Source organism: Pectinophora gossypiella, chromosome 22, assembly GCF_024362695.1.
Source record: "Pectinophora gossypiella chromosome 22, ilPecGoss1.1, whole genome shotgun sequence".
NCBI classification, from domain to species: Eukaryota; Metazoa; Arthropoda; class Insecta; order Lepidoptera; family Gelechiidae; genus Pectinophora; species Pectinophora gossypiella.
In genome coordinates this window covers 2,847,784-2,870,221 of record NC_065425.1, presented here as the reverse complement: position 1 = coordinate 2,870,221, position 22,438 = coordinate 2,847,784, and the positions used below count along the sequence as shown (strand labels likewise).

Here is a 22,438-nt window from a genome sequence, read left to right as displayed (position 1 = left end):
AGTATTTAAATAGCAACAGTACATATCTATATCGTAATGCCAATACAAAGGCTAAGGTAATGTTTGTATAATTATGTGTACTTAATTTAAGCAAATGTAATTATATAGTTTCTGCCTACCCCAGTGGGAAATAGGCGTGAGTTTATGTATGTATGTATGTGTCATAATTACAGGTATACACAACATTTACAATTACAAAATCGCTTATTACAGTAAATAATACAATATCATTTTGTATTAAAATTAGTATCAGCACATAACTACTAGATGTCGCTGTACGAAATTAGAACGCGTTATCGAGGCATACATTCAGCAGAAGTAGGGTACCCTTATTACTTGAATACTTTACTAAACCAAAATTAATATACCAAATTTTGAATAAATGTTAATTTTTTTAAGTCTGCGTTCCTTCGTGACACTTGTCATGAAGATAACGTAGGTTAGAATAGATATGTCGTTTTCACCGTGTTATAAGAAAACCAGCCATTTTGCTATTAGATATTTGTTTACATAACATTGCGCACTTACTTTTATATGCGCAAATATGTCAAATTGCATTATTGCTTTCTTAAATGAATTGCCTCGATGTGGCCATTTTAACCCCCCAGTTCTTTACTCTAACATTATTTACACTTTTTACTACACTTTTCTACTACATTTTCTAAAAACAACCATAAGTATTCCTTAATAAACATAAGCATTAAACGAATCAGAATCATTATTTGACATATTTATCATGGATATTTGTGTAAACGTAAACGTTGCCTGAGGTTTACTCGCTTATTACATAAAGAATACATCATTTTGTATTAAAATGAGTATCAGCAAATAACTACTAGATGTCGCTGTACAAAATTAGAACGCGCTATCGAGGCATACATTCCGCAGAAGTAGGGTACCCTTATTACTTGAATACTTTACTAAATTTAAAAATATAATCTCTAAATAAATGTTAATTTTTGAAGTCTGCGTTACTTCGTGACACTTGTCATGTTGGTAACGTAGGTTAGATTAGTAATGTCGTTTTCACTGTGTTATAAGAAAACCAGCCATTTTGCTATTAGATATTTGTTTACATAACATTGCGCACTTACTTTTATATGCGCAAATATGTATTGTCAAATTTCAATATTGCTTTCTTAGATGAATTGCCTCGATATGGCCATTTTAACCCCCCAGTTCTTTTCTCTCTAACATTATCTACACTTTTCTACTACATTTTCTAAAAACAACCATAAGTATTCCTTAATAAACATAAGCATTAAACGAATCAGAATCATTATTTATCATGGATATACTTGTGTAAACGTAAACGTTGCCTGAGGTTTACTCGCTTATTACATAAAGAATACATCATTTTGTATTAAAATTAGTATCAGCAAATAACTACTAGATGTCGCTGTACAAAATTAGAACGCGCTATCGAGGCATACATTCCGCAGAAGTAGGGTACCCTTAATACTTGAATACTTTACTAAATTTAAAATATTAAATGTTAACTAAATGTAAATTTTTGAAATCTGCGCTACTTCGTGACACTTGTCATGTTGGTAACGTAGGTTAGAATAGAAATATGTCGTTTTCACCGTGGTATAAGAAAAGCAGCCATTTTGCTATTAGAACTTGCGCACTTACTTTTATATGCCCAAATGTCAAATTGCAATATTGCTTTCTTAGATGAATTGCCTCGATGTGCCCATTTTAACCCCCCTGATTTTTTATACCATGGTGAAACGACATTTCTAATTTCTCTTTTTCTAACCTACGTTATCAACATAACAAGTGTCACGAAGTAACGCAGATTTCAAAAATTCACATTTTAGTTAACGCATAATCTTAAATTTAGGAAAGCATTCAAGTAATAAGGGTACCCTACTTCTGCTGAATGTATGCCTCGATAGCGCGTTCTAATTTCGTACAGCGACATCTAGTAGTTATTTGCTGATACTAATTTTAATACAAAATGATGTTTTACTGTAATAAGCGAGTAAACCCGGTATATTTTGTACCGGGTGAGAGCCCCCAGCGCCCCCTCATTTGTCCGGCCAAGCAGTTAATGCCATTTGCGGCAGATCTGCAAAAAGTCACGTCAAAAAAAAGAGGATGGGATAATGTTATAAATTAATATATTAAGCACAATTGTTATTTACCTACTAATCTATGGACTGTTATACATATTTGTGTTGGTCTGAAATAAACGTTATATTATTATTATTATTACCTACAATTCGAGTTTCTTAGATTAGTTGGTTCCTAAAAAAAAATATTAGTTAAAAAGAAGTTTTAAGTATATGAATAGTACACTGTTTATGTGACGTCCTGAAATATCTGGTTAATCTGGTATAAATCGGCACCTTTTAGTAAAAACCTCGTAAGCCACTTTCTAAACACTTTTTTTTATAATGTATGTATAAATCCCGTGAGAAGCCATGGTAGCCCAGTTGGTAGAACGCTTGTCTCTCACTTTGAGGTCGCAAGTTCGAATCCAGCACAGGCCTAAACCCGAATTGTCGAATTTGTTTTCGAATTCTTGTTTGGATCATAAATAATTATCACGTGCTCAGCAGTGAAGGAAAACATCGTGAGGAACCCCACATTCCCGAGAAATACATTTTCGGAGGTATGTAAAACCTATCCTGTATTGGGCTCTTTTCCCTTCGCGGGTTGGAAGGTCAGACTGGCAGTCGCTTTTGTAAAATCCGGACCTGTCAAATGTTCAGGTTAGGTAAGGGGACCCTGTCAAAAACGGGATAATGCTAGGGAGATGATGAAATCCATTTTATTTATTTTTTAGAGTAAGTCTGGCTATTCAGAGAGCCAATGCTGCCAGACTGTTGGGCACCTTGCCCCTTGTGTTTTATTATATAAGTTACGTTTGTTTTCTTTTTAATTAGTTGCAATAAATTAATAGATTAATTCCAATATATTTATAGGTTTTATCCGACATTATATTATAAATGTGATTACATCATCAAACATCAACAGCCTATATACGTCCCACTGCTGGGCACAGGCCTCCCCTTAATCAACCGGAGGGGGTATGGAGCATACTCCACCACGCTGCTCCACTGCCGGTTGGTGGAGGTGTTTTTACGGCTAATAGCCGGGACCAACGTCTTAACGTGCAATCCGAAGCACGGAATCATCTAAATGTAATTACATATTTAAAAAAAAAGTAAGTAAAATTTTAGTACCTAGTGTAGTAGTTCAGAGACTGTTTTGTGAATATCTGAACTGTGGGGAAACTGGAGTAGCCCGTAGAACCGTTATGTTACGCGCATAATGTCAAAATTGCTTTGAACTTAAACTCTCAGTCAAGGTTAATTATGTTTTATTCATATAACACTTACGTATAAGTCACATGTTCTAGTGCGCCATGTGAACTCACTACATAGTATAAAATAAAGTCGCTTTTTCTGTCCCTATATCACTCATCATCATCATCATCAGCCGTACGACGCCCACTGCTGGGCATAGGCCTCCCCCAAGGATCTCCACGACGATCGGTCCTGCGCTGCCCGCATCCAGCGGCTTCCCGCGACCTTCACCAGATCGTCGGTCCACCTTGTAGCGGGCCTACCCACTGAGCGTCGTCCGACACGTGGTCGCCACTCCAGAACCTTTCCGCCCCATCGGCCATCGGTTCTCCTCGCTATGTGTCCTGCCCACTGCCACTTCAGCTTTGCAATTCTCCGAGCTAATATCACTATGTCCCCGAGCCCTATATCAGCCCTATGTCTCCGAGCCCTATATCACTATGTACGCTTAAATCTTTAAAACTACGCAACGGATTTTGATGCGGTTTTTTTAATAGATAGAGTAATTCAAGAGGAAGGTTTATACGTATAATAACATCCATTAAATAGTAGAGGAATACTGTTATTTTTGAAGTTTTAAATTTGATGTCGTAAATAGTTTCATTTCTTCCTCAGCATTGCACCCGAGCGAAGCCGGGGCGAGTCGCTAGTGGGTATATATTTTCGAAGTGACATGAAGACGCACGACCACAAATAAATCCCTCTGTGTGTTACCGCCCCGTTAATATCATTCTTCTTCTTATCGTGTGGGTTGTGTGGTGGAATACCAGCCTCATCAACCCAGGTGTCAGGGTTATGATTGAGCCGCCAAAGGCCCCTGATATGGCTCATTTAACGACTACTTACTTACATCAGTAATTAACAACCGGGACCAACGGCTTACCGTGCCTTCCGCAGCACGGATCATCTTACTTTCGGACAATCAGGTGATCAGCCTGGTAAAATACGAACAAACGTGACACGCATGTTAGGGAAAAAATAAACTTATCGATTTTGTCGAAATTGGATCGATCGATAATTTGAATTAGGCGCATTAGGGCTAATTCTCATTATGGCAACGGATTCGCAAATGGCCTACTTGTCATTATGGCAACTTCTTACAACTTCTTACTCCAGACGTCATGGAGTAAGTTATTATCACATCTCTACTTTGCTAGTCAACTGTTTAAAGCACCTCTGGCCTACATAAAAGTGAAAACTGCATGCATACAATCCTTCGCCTCTTTGACTAAAAGTGACTATGACTAAGTTATTCTGCGCTTACGCCGAGAAAGGTATTTTAAAAGGCCACAAATGACTCATCTCTAGTTCCTTTCCCTTAAACTACCTCAAGCACACATTGGACATAACAAAGTACAGCAATTCGCTCCGTTCTTCTTCTATCGTGTGGGTTGTGAGGTGGATTACCACCCTGGTGTCAGGGTTATTATTGAGCCGCCATAGGCCCCTGACATGACTCATGTAACGACTACGTACTTACATCAGTAAGTAACAACTGGGACCAACGGCTTAACGTGTCTGCCGAAGCACGGATCAAATCGTTTTTTTGTGTTCAATTAGTGTCTGTATGTAAAATGGCGACAAATGTAAAGGATGATGAATCAAAATGCCCCCCTTCACCAACCAGACATATCTCGTTCGGAAGGCACGTTAAGCCGTTGGTCCCGGCTGCATTAGCAGTCGTTCATCATCACCAGCCCATTAACGTCCCAATAGGGAGATTAGCAGTCGTTAATAACCACCAATCCGCACAGGGCCCGCGTGGTGGTTTATGGTCCGATCTCCTTATCCATCCATAGGGAAGGCCCGTGCCCCATTTTTTTTTTTTTTTTTTTGACGTGACTTATTGTAGATTTGCCGCAGATGGCATTAACTACTTGGCCGGACAAAGCACGTGAGACAAGCATACAAACCATACATATTTTAAACATTTGACTTTCTTTGTTTCAGATGAGATGACCAGACCCTGCGCAGCAGGCGGAGAACTTTCGGAAATACAGACAAGTCGGAGAAACACTGGCTTACATTCCAACATTAATATTCATAATTCCAAACAGAATGGAATTACAGCCTGCACCGGGCAATGAAGACCACGCCCTTTGCTTTTAAACAAATATATAAACATACCAAATACAGTTTTAGAACAGTGATACTTCAAAAATGGCTTCTGAACATTGTTATTTGAGCGAGAGCGCAAAACATAATCGACTAAAAAACGGTAGAAAATCGATAAAAATCGATTTAACATTTATATTTGCGTTTATATTAGCAACAAACGTACCCGTAGTCAATGCTAGTGAAACGAATGAAACAATAGTGGAAGACATACCAAAACAAATGAGAATCATCGAAGCGATAGCAGGACGATCTTTTTTTAGTGATGTGTACCAAAATGGGACATTCAGAACTGGTAACTCTTTGTGGGACAATTTATTAAACAAGTGTACAGTGAAACCGTCAGTGAGTTGTCTTCAGAAGAACGTTTATTCATATTTGGACGACAAACTTGCGTTCGAGGGTGATATCGACGTGGGCGGTGGAGTGTGTTTCAAGAAGAATGGTGTTGATATAAATAAATATACTAAAGAAGCGAATGTCATCTATCGTACTGGCAGTAGTGATGAAGAAAGATTACTTGATGACGAAAATGAGATCGACGAAGAAGAAGAACCAGGTGGGATAATACATTTTTTATTACATAATTCAGACCCCGTGATTTAGTGGTTGAGCGTTGTGTTCACGATTCGGAGGTCCCGGGCGAGAATCCCGGTGGGAACAAATCACAAAAATTCGTTTAGTTCAACTGAGACTACTGGATATGTTTGAGTTTGAGTTTGACTTGTGTGTCTTGGGGTCTTACAGTATAAGCCACTGTAGGGTTTCCACTGTCCAATTCGACGGAGAAACCACGTAACCACAAAGATACAGACACAATAGCTCGTTAACATCAACCACAGCCAACGGTTATGGTTACTGAATACTATCAACCATGCACTTTTCTCTGTACAAATACAGTGATTGACATTCGGAATTTACCTTTGAACAGTTTTAAGACAGAAAGTTTGTGAAAAATATGAATCCATGGAATTAACTGTCTGGGAACAGATATTGGTAGTCAAATTACTGAATTCTATAACAATATTTTTGTATAGGGGTCCTGAAGTGTTTGTTGTCACGAGCTAAACGTCTCTATAACTACCAATCGCTGGATATAATATATAACTATATGTGGTTCGGGTGTTAGGTATTTATTTATTTATATTATGAACTTATTTAGATAGTGAAACACATTACCTTCTAAGCCGGTGATGTTATCTTACTTAATTAATCATCATGGCCGGATTGTGAATTTGTGGGGCCCTGGGCTGAAACTACTTGGGGGCCTATCTTAATACTCAACTAATAGCAAAAAATATTTTAACAGACATTTTTTTTTTAAATTATGGTCTACTTTTTAGCGGGATTTGGTGGCCCCTTGTAACCCCGGGGCCCTGGGCTGCAACCCAATTAGCCCATAGGTAGATCCGGTCATGTTAATTATCATCTCCCTAGCATTTTCCCTTTTTTCACAGGGTCCGCTTACCTAACCTGAAGATTTGACAGGTCCGGTTTTTCAGAAGCAACTGCCTGTCTGACATTCTAACCCACGAAGGGAAAACCAACCCAATACAGGTTAGGTCACATACCTTAGATGCATTTCTCGGGAATGTAGGTTTTCTCACGATGTTTTCCTTCACCGCTGAGCACGTGATAATAATTCATGAATTCGAAAACAAATTCGACTATAATTGGTTTAAGCCTGTGCTGGATTCGAACCTGCGACCTCAAAGTGAGAGGCAAGCATTCTACCAACTGGATTACCACGGCTATCTTACGTAATTAATACAAACTAATAAAAACAATAAACCAATAATAATCTACAAAATAAGTAACATTTACATCTTCCTTAAATAATGTAGTTGTCGGGAATTGTGTCATGGTACAGTGAAACAAATTTACATCTTTGGAAAGTGCGTTCGAAGAATTCGAAAAGTCGAAAGGACTGGTGCATGTTTAAGGATGTCAGTCCTGTATGTTGGCGTTATCGACGCTTTGTCTCATGGCTCTTGTCTGTCTAAGGGTGCTACCAGACCAATCGATCGATCATCGATCGACAGCATCGATCGATGGTAGAATAGAATAGTCGACGTCGATCGATAGTTTCTACCAGACCAATCGATCGACCATCGATCGATGGTAGAATGGAATAGTCGACGTCGATCGATAGTTTCTACCAGACCGACGGATCGATTATTGTCATCAACCGCCTGGCAATCGATCGATTGCTTAATCGAACAGTATCTGTCGATCAATTAAAGTTACCAGACCAGTCGATCAACTTCGATCGACGTTGATCGATGATCGATCGATTGGTCTGGTAGCACCCTAATGTTTGGCACTTTTATTCCATTCGTCAACAGCCTCAGCAGCGTAACATCCTCCGTGGTCTAGTGGCTAGAGCGTTAGGCTCACGATTTGAAGTTCCGGGTTCGATTCCTAACGGAGACATTGTCGAAATCACTTTGTGAGACTGTCCTTTGTTTAGTAAGGACTTTTCAGGCTTGAATCACCTGATTGTCCGAAAAAGTAAGATGATTCCGTGCTTCGGAGGACACGTTAAGCAGTTGGTCCCGGCTGTTAGCTGTAAAAACACCTCCACCAACCCGCATTGGAGCAGCGTGGTGGAGTATGCTCCGTACCACCTCCGGTTGATTGAGAAGAGGCCTGCCCAGCACGTATATAGGCTGTTTATGTATTCCAATCCTATGTATTGATATACAAGTCAATGCGATCTTACCGACCGCTCCATCACCAATCGCGTCTGTGTATAATGTCGTGTGCGAATCACGTAAAAAGATAAGAGTGAAATATGGAAACGTTTAAGAGAAAAAAAGAAAAACAATACAGGTAACTTACAAACAAAGGAAAGTAACTCTTCCGTATATCGATAAAAAACGTGGAAAAGTTATGGCAAGAGTGAATCTGACTTATAGAGATAAGGTTCTGGATAAGTCAGTGAAAAGGTGGGCGAATTTTCAAAACTGTTTCTATATCTACGTAATTTAGGTGGCGCATTGTTTGCATATATTTCTAAATTACAGACATTTCTTTTATTTTTTTCCCCTTTGATATGGGTTTGCTCTTCGCCCCAGACTTACCCGAAGGCATAGACGAGCCCTAAGATGGAGCTCGCCCAGAAGGTGCCTGTTCACTCTGGCCTTGAAAGCACCCGGGTTATATGCATTTGGAAATACAGAAGACGGTAGAGAATTTCACTCCTCAGCAGTGCATATAATGAAGAATGATGCGAAGCGCGTTTATATACATTAGATCACGCCTATTTCCCATTGGGGTTGGCAGAAACCACGGAATTCCAGTTACTACGATTTTGACACACCACTTTCGGTTCTTCCAGAAAGACTTCTACCACAAAAACCTCTTTTCTTCCTCTTCTTTTTCTTGTTTTTTTCTTCTTCTTTTTTGTGTGTCGTAGGTTTTACCTAAATAAACTTTTTATTTTTTTACTTCAAAGACTACTTCATAGGTTACTCATAGACTACTCAATGCGACTGACAAAAATACATCAGAATGCGCAATTAAAGTCGCTTTATCGTTAAGAAACAATTGCGCTACTGAAATTGTGAAGTGAGAGGCACTTTCAAAAATTTACTCTTCATAATCATGCATAAAATATTTTACAAAATACTTACATGGCTCACGTAACGACTACTAACTTACATCAGTAAGTAGTATCCGGGACCAACGGCTTAACGTGCCTTCCGAAGCACGGATCATCTGACTTTCGGACAATCAGGTGATCAGTCTGTAATGTCCTATAACCAAACTAGGGGTCACAAAGTGATTTTTGTGATGTCCCCACCGGGATTCGAACTTATAGACCTCCGGATCGTGAGCCTAATGCTCAAACCACTGGACCATGGAGGCCGATTCGAATATTTTAAAAATGGAACTAAAACGTGTTATCTAACAGCAATAAATCAATCTGTCGAGACAAGGAACCCTATTATGAACAATGTGCGATTTTATAATTGAAAAATGTGTAATATTGCATGGTTGTAGAAAGGTGAAATTAAACAGTATGGATAGAATGTGGAGCGTGAGTCTAAGGAAGGAAAGTATGCATGACAGACAATGAGGATTAGAGATATAAGTAATAGTAAAATTGGTTCACAACTTTTTTAGACGTGAAGTAATTGTTTGCCTTGAACGATTGATTGACATTGGATATTTAAAATCATACATACATAAACTCACGCCCGTATTCCCCGAAGGGGTGGGCAGAACTACAAATAATCAAGAAACTATTTGCAGCCACTTTTGATACACAGTCGTAAGGTGGATAATGATAAGCCGTATGATGATAGGGGGTCAGCCTATCGCTCTTACAGATGATCCATCATGTTCGACAGGACGCTGTCCCTTTGTCGCCTTTTACGACATGCAAAAAAATCACAAACATATTGTATATGTGTGTCGTAGATTTTACCTAAATAAACTTTTTTATTATTATTATTTTTTTTACAAACCTGATTATTTTTTATACGATTAAAATATTTATTTGCGCCACTTAAGGTGGTTCGACACGGTTACCTAGGCGCTCAACCGTCAATAGATGGCGTTAGTGCTGAATTTGACTTAATTATTTATTTTTGGATTTTATACACAATATTAATATCGTTTCTACGATGATTTAACAGTATCTTCTGTTGAAAAGTAAATGCTAACGAAATAAGTTTCAATGTTAAATAAAATTATGTTAATTATAAAATTAAGTGGCGTGTGCCTATATTTGAGGAAATAAACTAGTATGGAAATCGAAACACTTTAAGATATTACTGATCTAAAATGTCATACCTAAGTACGCGTGATGGTTCACGCCGCGACTTGTGCTGAGTGAGGCCCTTTTATCTCAGGACGTCCACCACCACCTTATGGTCATTTCGACAAACATCCGTCTTGCTTTTTTGTAATTGTTTTAGTGGAAATTTGATATGATGTTGTTGTCTTTTTTTGTGAGTGGCGTCCTTTTATAATAAACTATTTCTATTGTTTTCAAAATTGATTTTTTATATAATCAACATATTTATTTGCGCCACTTAAGATATTACTGGAGGGGTTAAAATGGCTACATCGAAGCAATTCATCTAAGAAAGCAATATTGCAATTTGACAGTTGTTTACAATGCGCACTTACTTTTATATGCGCAAAAGTCAAATTGCAATATTTCTTTCTTAGATGAATTGCTCCGATGTGGCCATTTTAATCCCCCTGATCTAAGTAATATAAAAAAACACTACCCAGAAAAAAGATATAATCATCAAAATCGTCATCGGCTTTTCTTGTCATTGGCTTAATTCCAATTATTTGAATTAAGAATGAATTCTGAACTGTACCTAATCAGCCAGAATGTTAATTTCGATGGAGGATGTCAACCAATGAGGTTGACACCGTTACAATAATACAGGCTATTTGTTTTTTTTTAATTGTTTTTGTGTTTAATTACAGAAACGCCGTTTGAAGAAGTGACGGACAGCTTATATTCCAAAGGAGTAAAGTTCTTAGTAACACATGATATGAAAGTTAAACTCCCAGAGCTGTTCTTTCACGGGGCGACTTTGAAGGTGTCACCAAGGGCTCTGACCAAGACTGGTGCCTTAGTCCATATTGACATCGAGCCGAGAGACTCCGAGGGCCATGGAAGGCTGTTCTTTCATAAAATCAGTAAGTTATATGGTTTGATCTGTTGGCTGAGAAAATTGGGCGGTACGAAAGTGTCACGGGATCTCCTGCCATTGAAAGAAAAAAGAAAAAAAAAAGAAAATAATAAAAAAACTATTATTAGAAGACACAGCCACAGTAGGAAAAGAAAACATTGACTACAACTGCAGAGCGTGTGGTAGACCTTGCCGCTCTCGCATTGGCTTACTCATAAAAAACTTCCTAGACACTATATAAATCAGCTGGAAAAAAATTATGTGGCCAGAACTATGTATAGTCACGTCTTCAAATATCTAATAAGTACGACTGCAAAGGTTTTCGAACGTGTATCGAGCTAATATTTCAAATCATACATATATATGCATTGTTAGACGCGACTGTACATATTCATAACAATAATCACCATTGTAAGGTTTTTGAGGTGCCTCAAGGCATTAACTACTTGGCTGGACAAATGAGGAGCGCTGAGGGATACTAAATAAGTACTCAATCATTTTTATTACATTCCATGTGTGGTGTTACATAGGCATAAGAACTAAACGGCCTCTGTGGTCCAGAGGTTGAGCGTTGGGCTCACGATCCGGAGGTCCCGGGTTCGAATCCCGGTGGGGACTATCACAAAAAATCACTTTGTGATCCCTAGTTTGGTTTGGTTGTCCGGTAAAGAAAGATGGTTCCGTGCTTCGGAAGGCACGTTAAGCCGTTGGTCCTGGGCTATTAGCTCAAATGTTTCTACCCACCGGCAGTGGAGCAGCGTGGTGGAGTATGCTCCATACCCCCTCCGATTGATCGAGGGGCGGCCTGTGCTCAGCAGTGGGTAAGTAGGTTGTTTATGTTATGTAACAGATACATAAACAGCCTATATACGTCCCACTCCTGGCCACAGGCCTCCCCTCAATCAACCGGAGGGGATATGGAGCATACTCCACCACGCTGCTCCAATGCGGGTTGGTGGAGGTGTTTTTACGGCCAATAGCCGGGACCAACGGCTTAACGTGCCCTCCAAAGCACGGAATCATCTTACTTTTTCGGACAATCAGGTGATTCAAGCCTGAAAAATCATTACCAAACAAAGGACAGTCTCATAAAGTGATTTCGACAATGTCCCCATCGGGAATCGAACCCGGACCTTCAGATCGTGAGCCTAACGCTCAACCATTGGACCACGGAGGCCATTATATTTATGTTATGGTATGTAACAGATAATTTAATATTATTTTTCAGAGAAATACATCAAAAGGAAGTTACTGATGGCAGCATTAGCGATAATATTAGTTATCAAGTTGATAGCACTGAAACTAATATTTGTTCTGCCTCTTATACTGGGTGTCACTACTGCCAAGAAGATGTTCCTGAAGTTACTACTGTTTATCTTCCCTGCATTGAGCCACATCTTCAAGTTATGCTCTTGGTATCACAATAATTACCATACGACGAAGTACCATCATCATCATCATTTGATAACGCATCATCATAAGGTAATTAAATTACACTAATTTTATTAACATAAAAAAGAAATGTTTTTATTGACGGTCTCCGTGGTCCAGTGGTTGATCGTTGGGCCCTCGATCTGGAGGTTCCCTATCACAAAAATCATTTTATGATCCCTAGTTTGGTTAGGACATTACAGGCTGATCACCTTATTGTCCGAAAGTAAGATGATCCGTGTTTCGGAAGGTTCGTTAAGCCGTTGGTCCCGGTTACTACTTACTGATGTAAGTAAGTAGTCGTTATATGAGCCATGCCAGGGGCCTTTGGCAGCTCAGTAATAACCCTGAGGGTTGATGAGGTTGGTAATTCACCTCACAACCCCATTATAGAAGATCATCTCTTTAGCATTATCCCGTCCTCACAGGGTCCAATTTTTTAGGCGTTAAATTAACTTTTTTTTTCTTTTCGTGGTCACCCGTCCTATGACCGGCCTTTGCGAAAGTTATAATAATAAGCATTAAGCTGAGATAACATTAATCTTACAAGAAAATAATAATAATAATAAGACATAATTACCCTCCTTCCAGTGGCACTTGGTCTGTGACCCGTGTCTCTGGTAAATACCCTCCGAAAGAGAAGATAAACTATAGTTTAAAAAGATAATAATAATAAAATTTATTTATTTCCACACAAAGCCATTTAACAACAATTTTAGAGTTACAAAATTAGTAAGGAGCAAGTTACAGAATAATAATTTCAGCTGATGTCTAAAATAGACTCAAGCCTGTGCTATAGGCATCAGCTACCATCTTAGTGTTACAAATATTTTATAGATATAGACAGTATTAGATTGTGGACACAGATTCGTGAAACAAGCTTAGCTTAATGTTTGTTTGTTTGAGTTGCTTAACTTGAACAATCGCAGACCGAGCGCGTTAACCGCTGCGCCACCGAGCTCCTCCTTTAGGTATTTTATTGATAAATAAACAAATAAGTGGGATTAAATATTATTTAATAAGAAAAGTTAATAGTAATCTATCATTATCTACATTTCCAGACACCACACGCGCCATACCACCACCCCCACCACGAGTCTACGATAGTGGTGCGTCCCCACGCGGCGGGACCCCCTCACCCCCACCACGACCACTACCCCGCAACACACGAGCATTACCCCCAGGATTGGGAACTGTCTGGTCCTGGACTTGGCAGCGAGTAAGTATGCGAAACCATTCGAAAGAACTACAATACAATACAAATGCACTTTATTGCACCAAAATAAAAAAAGGAATAATTACAAAAAAACCCTTAACTAAGTATATGGCAAATGGCGGCCTTATCGCTTAAAGCGATTTCTTACAGACAAGCATAAAGTGAGGAAAAGTGTAAAATTGAAAAATTGCGGGTACAAACTATAAGTACAACTTACCAATAAATACATGCAAATAAATATATAACATACATACAAAAATATAAATATATAACCTGCTTACATAAATAGTACACACAAAATACCTAATAATAAGCAAAATCTATAAATATACATATACATAATATAAAAACAGTAAATAATAATTTATGAGTAACCACACTGACGTTCATAATAATAACGAAGAAGATTTTGAAAAAATATGCAAGGATTTGGCTTGCCTATTAGGGGGGGCAGAGAATTGTAAGTCTCACAGCGTACAGTCATGAGCAATATAATGTACCCACTTTAGGACTCTGTCGCACTAACATTATTTGACATTTAGTGAGACTTACAGTTCAATTTGTCAAAAAAGTTAATGTGACATGGTACCAAAGTGCATACATATTAATACTCGTGACCGTACACGGAAAAAGAACTGCTTAAGTGAGATATATTTTTTTGATTCTGCATTCTAATACTTACACCTGTATTCCAAGATGTTAACCAACCTTCCTCGACACCGTCTTCGGTTGAGGCGCCCTCAAGGTCTTCTTCGAACTCAGTCTAAAATCGATATTCTTATACGGCGCCTGAAAGTCACTCGCGTTTACTTCAGTAAGGCATGACGTCATTAATTTCATGATTTCATGTTCCAGTGAAAGCACGTATAATTTTTCTTTTCGGTCCCCGTGGGTAGGTCGCTAGTGACATCGTAGCAAGAACTTTTCGTTGCAAAATTATACATACATACGTACATAAACTCACGCCTATTTCCCACCGGGGTAAGCAGAGACTATAGAATTATGGAACTGAAAATAATTAAAAACAAAACTGCAAACTCTACATAAGATAACATAACAAATACTTTATTGCACAAACAGGAAAAAGCAAAATACAAAATAAAAGAGAAATAGAATAAGTACAATAGGCGGCTCTCTCTCTCTCCTTGGCATTTATTATTCCCATATGATGGTGGGGTCTTCGTACTTCTCTTCCACTTCGCTCTATCGGACGTGTCGTTCTCGGAGACATTGCACGTGCACAGGTCCTTTTTGACCACATCCGCCCATCTTGTTTTTGGTCGTCCTCTTGGTCTAAGCCCTGGTATGTTAAGATTGACTATAACATTACCCACATAATCTGGAGGTCTTCTTTTTACGTGCCCAAACCTGTGTACCGCTCTAAGAAGTGATAATCCTATGTATATAAAAATATTGGATTTATCTTTCAGATATATAGCGTCAGGAATACATCGAAACGCAATAGCCAATTTCAAACCTGACGTAAACGATGTCAATGAAATCAACGCATGGGGACTTGGCTTCCCACCTGGTGCTGGTAAGTTCCATAATACGTATTTCATCCATAATTAGAAAATCCATAATAAGAACAGCCTCCGTGGTTTAGTGGTTAGAGCATTGGCTCACGATCTGGAGGTCCGGGTTCGATTCCCGATGGGGACATTGTCGAAATCACTTTGTGAGACTGTCCTTTGTTTGGTAAGGAATTTACAAGCTTGAATCACCTGATTGTCTGAAAAAATAAGTTTATTCCGTGCTTCTGACGGCACGTTAAGCCGTTGGTCCTGGCTATTAGCCGTAAAAAATACCTCCTCCAACCCGCAGTGAAGCAGCGTGGTGGAGTATGCTCCATACCCCCTCCGGTTGATTGAGGGGAGGCCTGTGCCCAGCAGTGGGACGTATATGGACTATTTTTTTTTTAATTATTATTTTTGCGTATGGCAGACAAAAATAAAATATCTGGCTAAATATTTGATCCACGCAGGATATTTTATTTTTTTAATTAGAAAATAGGATTCGTGGGTAGAACGGTCAGGTAGGTAGTCGCTTCTGTAAAAAACGGGACCTGTGAAATCTTTGCGGCATGGAAATCGCACCGTATGTGGCGCGAATTATATCGAAGGCTTCGACCAATAGACGCAGCGGATGCTATCTGCGTACATAAACATTATTTGGTTATAGGTCGAAGCCCTTGATGTAATTTGCAGCGCACATGTCACAAAAAGATCCCGCGAAAACGGGATAACAGGGAAATGATCCATAGTAGAAAAAATAAAATAAAAGGTCACTTTAGGCTATTTACAGACGCACTTCCGCACGAATTCCCCGGGCACACTAATAAAAAAAAAAACTCAGTTCGCGCGCTCTACCTCTTACTCCTTAGCGGCTTATGGCTATTAGAAGGGCACGGGCCTTCCCTATAGATGGATAGGGAGATCGGGCCTTAAACCATCACGCGGGCCTAGTGCGGATTGATGGTTATTAACGACTGCTAATGCAGCCGGGACCAACGGCTTAACGTGCCTTCCGAAGCACGGAGGAGCTCGAGATGAAAACTTTTTTTTTGTGGTCACCCATCCTGTGACCGGCCTTTGCGAAAGTTGCTTAACTTCAACAATCGCGCCGCTCTAACTAACTATTAGTAGTAGGTGTAACTATTAGTACCTATTATTCTTTATTGTATGTTTTGCCTTAAATAAAGTCGATGCAATATTGTTTTCAGGACAATCTCTAAATTCAGGGGAATTAGCGAACAGCAACGTAGTTCCTACAGTGGCTCAAAATCCGGGACAAAAACACTCTGCCAGCAATAATCCTAACAGGTAAATACAATTTAAAAAGTTATCCACTTACACGTCATTTGCTTTCCGCCATTTTGAAAATTAATGTGTGATTGAATCAATGACTCTTTGCCGTGTGCTGTCAACTTAATTTTGGCGGGTTATTGGTTCATTACGATCTACTCGACGTGCGTGTATGAAACGATTGATGAATATGGAGGAAGCAAGAGAAGTGTCAGGGTCAAAGTAAAGGGAATTCCGTAGTCTCTGCAAACCCCAGTCGGAAATAGGCGTGAGTTTATGTATGTATGTTATTTTCTATAGTTCAAAATGTATTGGTGTATTTATCAAGCTGAGCGCCAGATATGAATTGATATATTTTACATTTAGTCAGCTATTATAAAACAAGTACGGGGGGGGGGGGGGGGGGTGTTATTTTTGCGCATATAAAAGTAAGTGCGCAATGCAAACAAATGTTAAATAGCAATATTGCTTTTCAGATGAATTGCTTCGATGTGGCCTTTTAACCTCCCTGTTGTGTCGTTTTTCAGGCCGATTGGACCGCCGAACCCATACTTGAGAAACAAAAAAACGACACCGAAAGATCCTGCGCAAGCGGAAAAGGAAGCGCTGGTAATAAAAATTTACTTTATAATTTATATTGAACTAGCGACCCGCCCCGGCTTCGTTCGGGTGCAATGCTGAGGAAAAAATGAAATTATTTACCACATCACATTAAAAACCTTAAAAATAACAGTATTTCTCCACTATTTAATGGATCTTATTATACATATAAACCTTCCTCTTGAATCACTCTATCTATTAAAAGAAACTGCATCAAAATCCGTTGCGTAGTTTTAAAGATTTAAGCGTATATAAGGATATAGAGACAGAAAAAGCGACTTTGTTTTATACTATGTAGTGAAGCTGTGATAACCTTGTTCGGAGAAAGCGTAACTTACATCCTCTAAGGTGGGCAAAGGCGGCCTTATCGCTAAGAGCGATCTCTTCCAGACAACCTTCGGCAAATGATATGGTACATTTGTACAGCTGCAGTGTAGCGCGCAAATAAGTAAAATAAAATAATAGACACATTTTATACATACATACACAATACCCTGATGTTAATTATGTATACTCCGTGGTCCAGTGGTTGAGGTTTGTTCTCACGATCCGGAGGTCCCGGGTTCAAATCCCGCTGGGGACATATCACAAAAATAACTTTGTGATCCCTAGTTTGGTTAGGTCATTGCAGGCTGATCACCTGATTGTCCAAAAAGTAAGATGATCCGTGCTTCGGAAGCCACGTTAAGCCGTTGGTCCCGGTTATTACTTACTGATGTAAGTACGTAGTCGTTACATGGATCATGTCAGGGGCCTTTGGCGGCTCAACAGTAACCCTGACATCAGGGTTGAGGTGGTTGGTAGGTAATCCACCTCACAACCCACACGATAGAAGAAGAAGTAAATAAATAAAATAATGACATTTGCTTTTGATTTTAGATCAGAGCAGCTGCTCTAGCTGCGCGTGCGCCACCGTCGCCAGTGAGGGATGAGATACTCCGGGTATCAGCTGCCAAGCTGAAAGAGAACAATCGAGTCAAGCTAGAGACAGACCTGGTGAAACAGCAACAGCAGATAATTGCGGCTCAGGATCCGGTAAGATCACGAAGAGTGTCTTGAATGAAATGAAGTTCATCATATTCACCTTTGGACTTCGAAAGTCACTGCAAGTCTTTGTTTAGGACCTCCGCAATACAGGGTTCTCCTAGTACGTGATCCACCAGTAAAGTATTTGAAGTTTTTGTTAATGACATAACATAAGCAGCCTATATACGTCCCACTGCTGGGCACAGGCCTCCCCTCAATCAACAGAAGGGGGTATGGAGAATACTCCACCACGCTGCTGCACTGGGGGTTGGTGTTAATGACATATTCCATTATATTACTTGTGGCTAATAATTAATTTATTTTAAGTGCAGTTTTCACCAATACGACTCCATCATTGTAGACGGCGATACGGCTCACCACCTATAACGTTGGTTTAACAGAAAGCTCGGTGAGGTACGGGTACTTAGTTCATCTTGCGATGGTTGTACCTCTGACTACATCAATTGGGATATAGTCAGACGCTTATGTTATGTTATTATTTTTATTCTACGTTCTTTTTTTTAGTTTATAAGATTTTGATTTAGGAACTGTATTATGTTGGCACACTTTCAGACACAGACTATTCAATACGTTATCTCGAGACACAATACCCCTAGTTTATGTACAATATTCAAGCAAGAATTCAATGCAATCCATTAAAAGTTTATTTTCAGTCCCTGATCATGCATTAAATAACAAGAAATTAATTCAAGAAGCTTATCCCTAAAGCCTTACTTTACTTTCAACATTTAGTTCTAAAATTCTGTACTTATATAATACATTTTCTTTATTAAGTATAATACCACGTCCAATCATAACCTTGACACCAGGTTTGATGAGGCTGGTATTCCATATCACAACCCACATGATAAGAAGTGGATTAAGTATAATATAAGTACAGAATTTTATAATAGTTATAAGGCAAATCATGTTGTGTTGAATCTATGATGTCTAAGTATTATTATCTTACATAGTGAACGAGTGCCCTCTACACCGGTTCCAGGTGGCATAGCCGAGCTGCATTGTCTGACGGATGCGGCAGAGACTTGGCTAGGGGATCTTAATGATCCACGCAGGATATTTTATTTTTGTCTGCAATACGCAATAATAAAAAGTATTATTATTTGTCTTACTTATCCCAGGAAACGATGGCAGCGGAGAAATTCTACGGTCAGTTACTGGAGAAAGTTGACAAAATTCTGACGTCATTCGGCGCGACAGAGCGAGGGTGTCGTGAGCGAGCGTTGTGCGGGTTGTACCGACAACCATTCAAATATGCCCCGTATAGCAACCTGGTTTCCAACGAACTTAGCAAGTAAGTTGACTTTTTAATAGCTATTAAGCGGTTATCATATTCAATCCACCCAGGCCGACGCGTCAAGGTCACGGACTCGTCCATCGAGATCGGGAAACGGTTACCATGGTTACGCCCGAATTGTCCTGTTTATCAAAACTTACAAGCCCAGTATTAGGTACAAGAAATTTTTAATTTATAAAAATTACACATGTAAATTACATGTTACAAGTGTCAATATTTATTTCACAAGTATATTTTACAATCCTACTACTTTTTTTGATAAACATAGTCTACACGAACTTCTGAGTAACTTGTAGCTTGTGAACGTGTAGACTTGTAAGTTTTGATAAACACGGCAGTAGTACACGATTCCGATCGCCGCGCCCGAGGCCTTGACGCAGCTGGCAGGATGGATTAGCAAATGTAATAATCGCTTTAGGGGAGACAGGACAGGTCCGGGCAGTTGTACTATGCATGTGCAATCACAGTGTCCTGTGCACTGTTTATCAAATCTTACAAGTCTACACGTTCACAAGCTACAAGTTACAAGTACGTGTAAAAAAACCGCACGTATTTTTATCAAAAAAAGTAGACGGAGTGTAAAATATACTTGTGAAATAAATATTGGCACTTGTAACATGTAATTTGTACAAGAAAATTTCTTTTGTAATACAGGGCTTCTAAGTATTACACTGTTTGCCGATAACGTAGTGTCTTGGTCCTCCGTGAACTGCCAAGAGGCACAATTAACAGCTATTAACTGTGTGTATATACATAAACAGCCTATATACGTCCCACTGCTAGGCACAGGCCTCCCCTCAATCAACCGGAGGGGGTATGGAGCATACAACTATATAACTTAAAATAAAATTAAGAGATTTCTACCGAAATCAGCACCGTTAAGACGAATAATTGAAAACATTTTGCTGTAGACAGGTCGGTGTAGTGCGGGTGCTTAGTTCATCTTGCGATGGACTTTGACTACACCAATTGGAATGTAGTTGTGAGCTTAACTGTCATATTCGTTCCACAGAGATTCAAGCGAACTGCTTCCTCCAGCAGACAGCAAGAACGCTCTTCGGTACTACATCTACGTACAAGCTGCAAGAGATGGACAGGAGGGGAAGGACTGCACCGCCACCTATCCGAATTGCGATACTGATTATAATAAATAATGGTGCCCATTCGTGCGCACACAAAAACATAATTTTAGTTTGACAGGTCTTAAACGAATGCCGTCTTTCACTTACAATACGAGCAAGAAAGAGATGTAGCTAGTCTAACACCCGTATTCTAAGACGTTAAATCGAACCTTCTTCGACTCTGTCCTCAGTTGAGACATTCACCTCGAATTTGGCTCAAATATTCTTACACTTACAGCGACGTTGAGTAGAGACATGACGTCATGACTTTCGTATTGTTTTGTTGGCAGTATGATATGCTCGACTCCAGTAAGTAAAGTCCTCAAATCGAGGATGTAAATGTCAATCCTGGCAACGTGATAATTATTCATGATCCAAACAGGAATTCCAAAAGAAATTCGACAACCGGTTTAGGCCACTGCTGGATTCAAACCTGCGGCCTCAAAGTGAGAGGCAAGCGTTCTACCAAATGGGCTACATCGGCTCTATAAAATGTCTGATAAATGTTCTGGTGAAAAAGTGTCGAGTAGTTTCACACCAGACGACATTTTACGCCTTCTGCACTGTCAGAGGTCAACGCCCGCGTGTAATTTGTAGGTGCGTTTAGAAAATAGAATAGCTAATTTGGCTTACGTGGTAACTCGCACACATGAAAACTGGCACGTGTGCCAGTTAACACTAACAATGGATCTATGTGGTCGACTTGCCCGAAAGGTTACTCGTGCGGGTTGACTACTTTAATTATAATTTTTCACAGTAAATTATATTGACGATTCGAATCATAGTAGAAAAGGCGATTCATTCGATTTACTGAATGTGACCCATAACTTAAAACATTAACTGTTGGCATGGTTATGCTACCGCGCACAACGCGACTACTATCTCGAGCTTCGACGTCATTCACTGCGTCTATTGGTCAAAGTTTTATTTATCGCGTCACACGCGACAGCGCAGCCCGTGCTCATCCCGTCTGTTATATTTAGATATAAATCAATCCAGTCACTAGGACATTAGCTTGATGTTACTAATAGATATTAACAATTGTAGAGAAACATTCAATATGTTATATTTGTTCATAGAATACTTGTCAATATACTTAAAAGTTTTATCGTAAGCGTAGGTAATGTATAGAATGACGTAGACTTAATTTGAATTATTTATTTATTTCAACATGTACTAAACTGCTGTAGGTATATCGTCGACTATTGCATTTACTAGAAAAATATTCTCTTTAAACTTATTTAATATTGTTGTGAAAATGTCCAAATGACCAATATTTTATTCAAATATTTTTATTTAAATTCGTTTATTTTTAAGCTTTAAGTGTCATCTGTATTATTTAAATTTGTTATAATTTTGTTAATAGTTTTAATAAATTATTTATTTATTGTATTTTGTTTTATTTTGTTAAGCTATTTAATTTATAAAAATAATTTGGTTCTATGCTTCAAAGCTAACGGGATATAATTAAATATGTACTATGAGGTTTTTATAGTTTTGGAGTGTCAGTTGGAAAAAAACAAAATAAAACAAAATTGATGTTTATTGATTTACAAACCATAAAAGAGTCAACATATTTTCCAAAATTTAGCTTTTTACATTATTTAATTTTATAAAATTAAATGACAACATGACAGAGAATTACAACGTAAAGAGAAAATGGCCCCGATTCTAGCAGACACCTAATTTTATTTTAAGTTATACCTGTCATTTTCTTATTCGCCGAAAAGGAAAGGGACGGATGATTGACAACTGTTAATTTTAGAATGAAAGAATAACCCGGGCGAATAAAATAGGCATCTCACTCATATGCAATCCGTTTGACATGAG

General features: G+C 38.9%; 1 protein-coding gene across 1 annotated transcript in view; it reads left to right on the top strand.

The window, feature by feature from the left end:
• Positions 1-21,778, top strand: part of LOC126377047 (uncharacterized) — a 45,084-nt gene extending 23,306 nt beyond the window's left edge. The window contains exons 2-11 of the mRNA XM_050024670.1: positions 5,268-5,991; positions 10,884-11,099; positions 12,321-12,574; positions 13,585-13,742; positions 15,170-15,276; positions 16,462-16,561; positions 17,071-17,152; positions 18,023-18,178; positions 19,312-19,484; positions 20,500-21,778. Of these exons, the coding sequence (XP_049880627.1) occupies positions 5,478-5,991; positions 10,884-11,099; positions 12,321-12,574; positions 13,585-13,742; positions 15,170-15,276; positions 16,462-16,561; positions 17,071-17,152; positions 18,023-18,178; positions 19,312-19,484; positions 20,500-20,641 (1,902 nt within the window). The 5' untranslated portion in view covers positions 5,268-5,477 and the 3' untranslated portion in view covers positions 20,642-21,778. The remainder of the gene's footprint in view (positions 1-5,267; positions 5,992-10,883; positions 11,100-12,320; positions 12,575-13,584; positions 13,743-15,169; positions 15,277-16,461; positions 16,562-17,070; positions 17,153-18,022; positions 18,179-19,311; positions 19,485-20,499) is intronic.
• Positions 21,779-22,438: the final 660 nt, after the last annotated feature.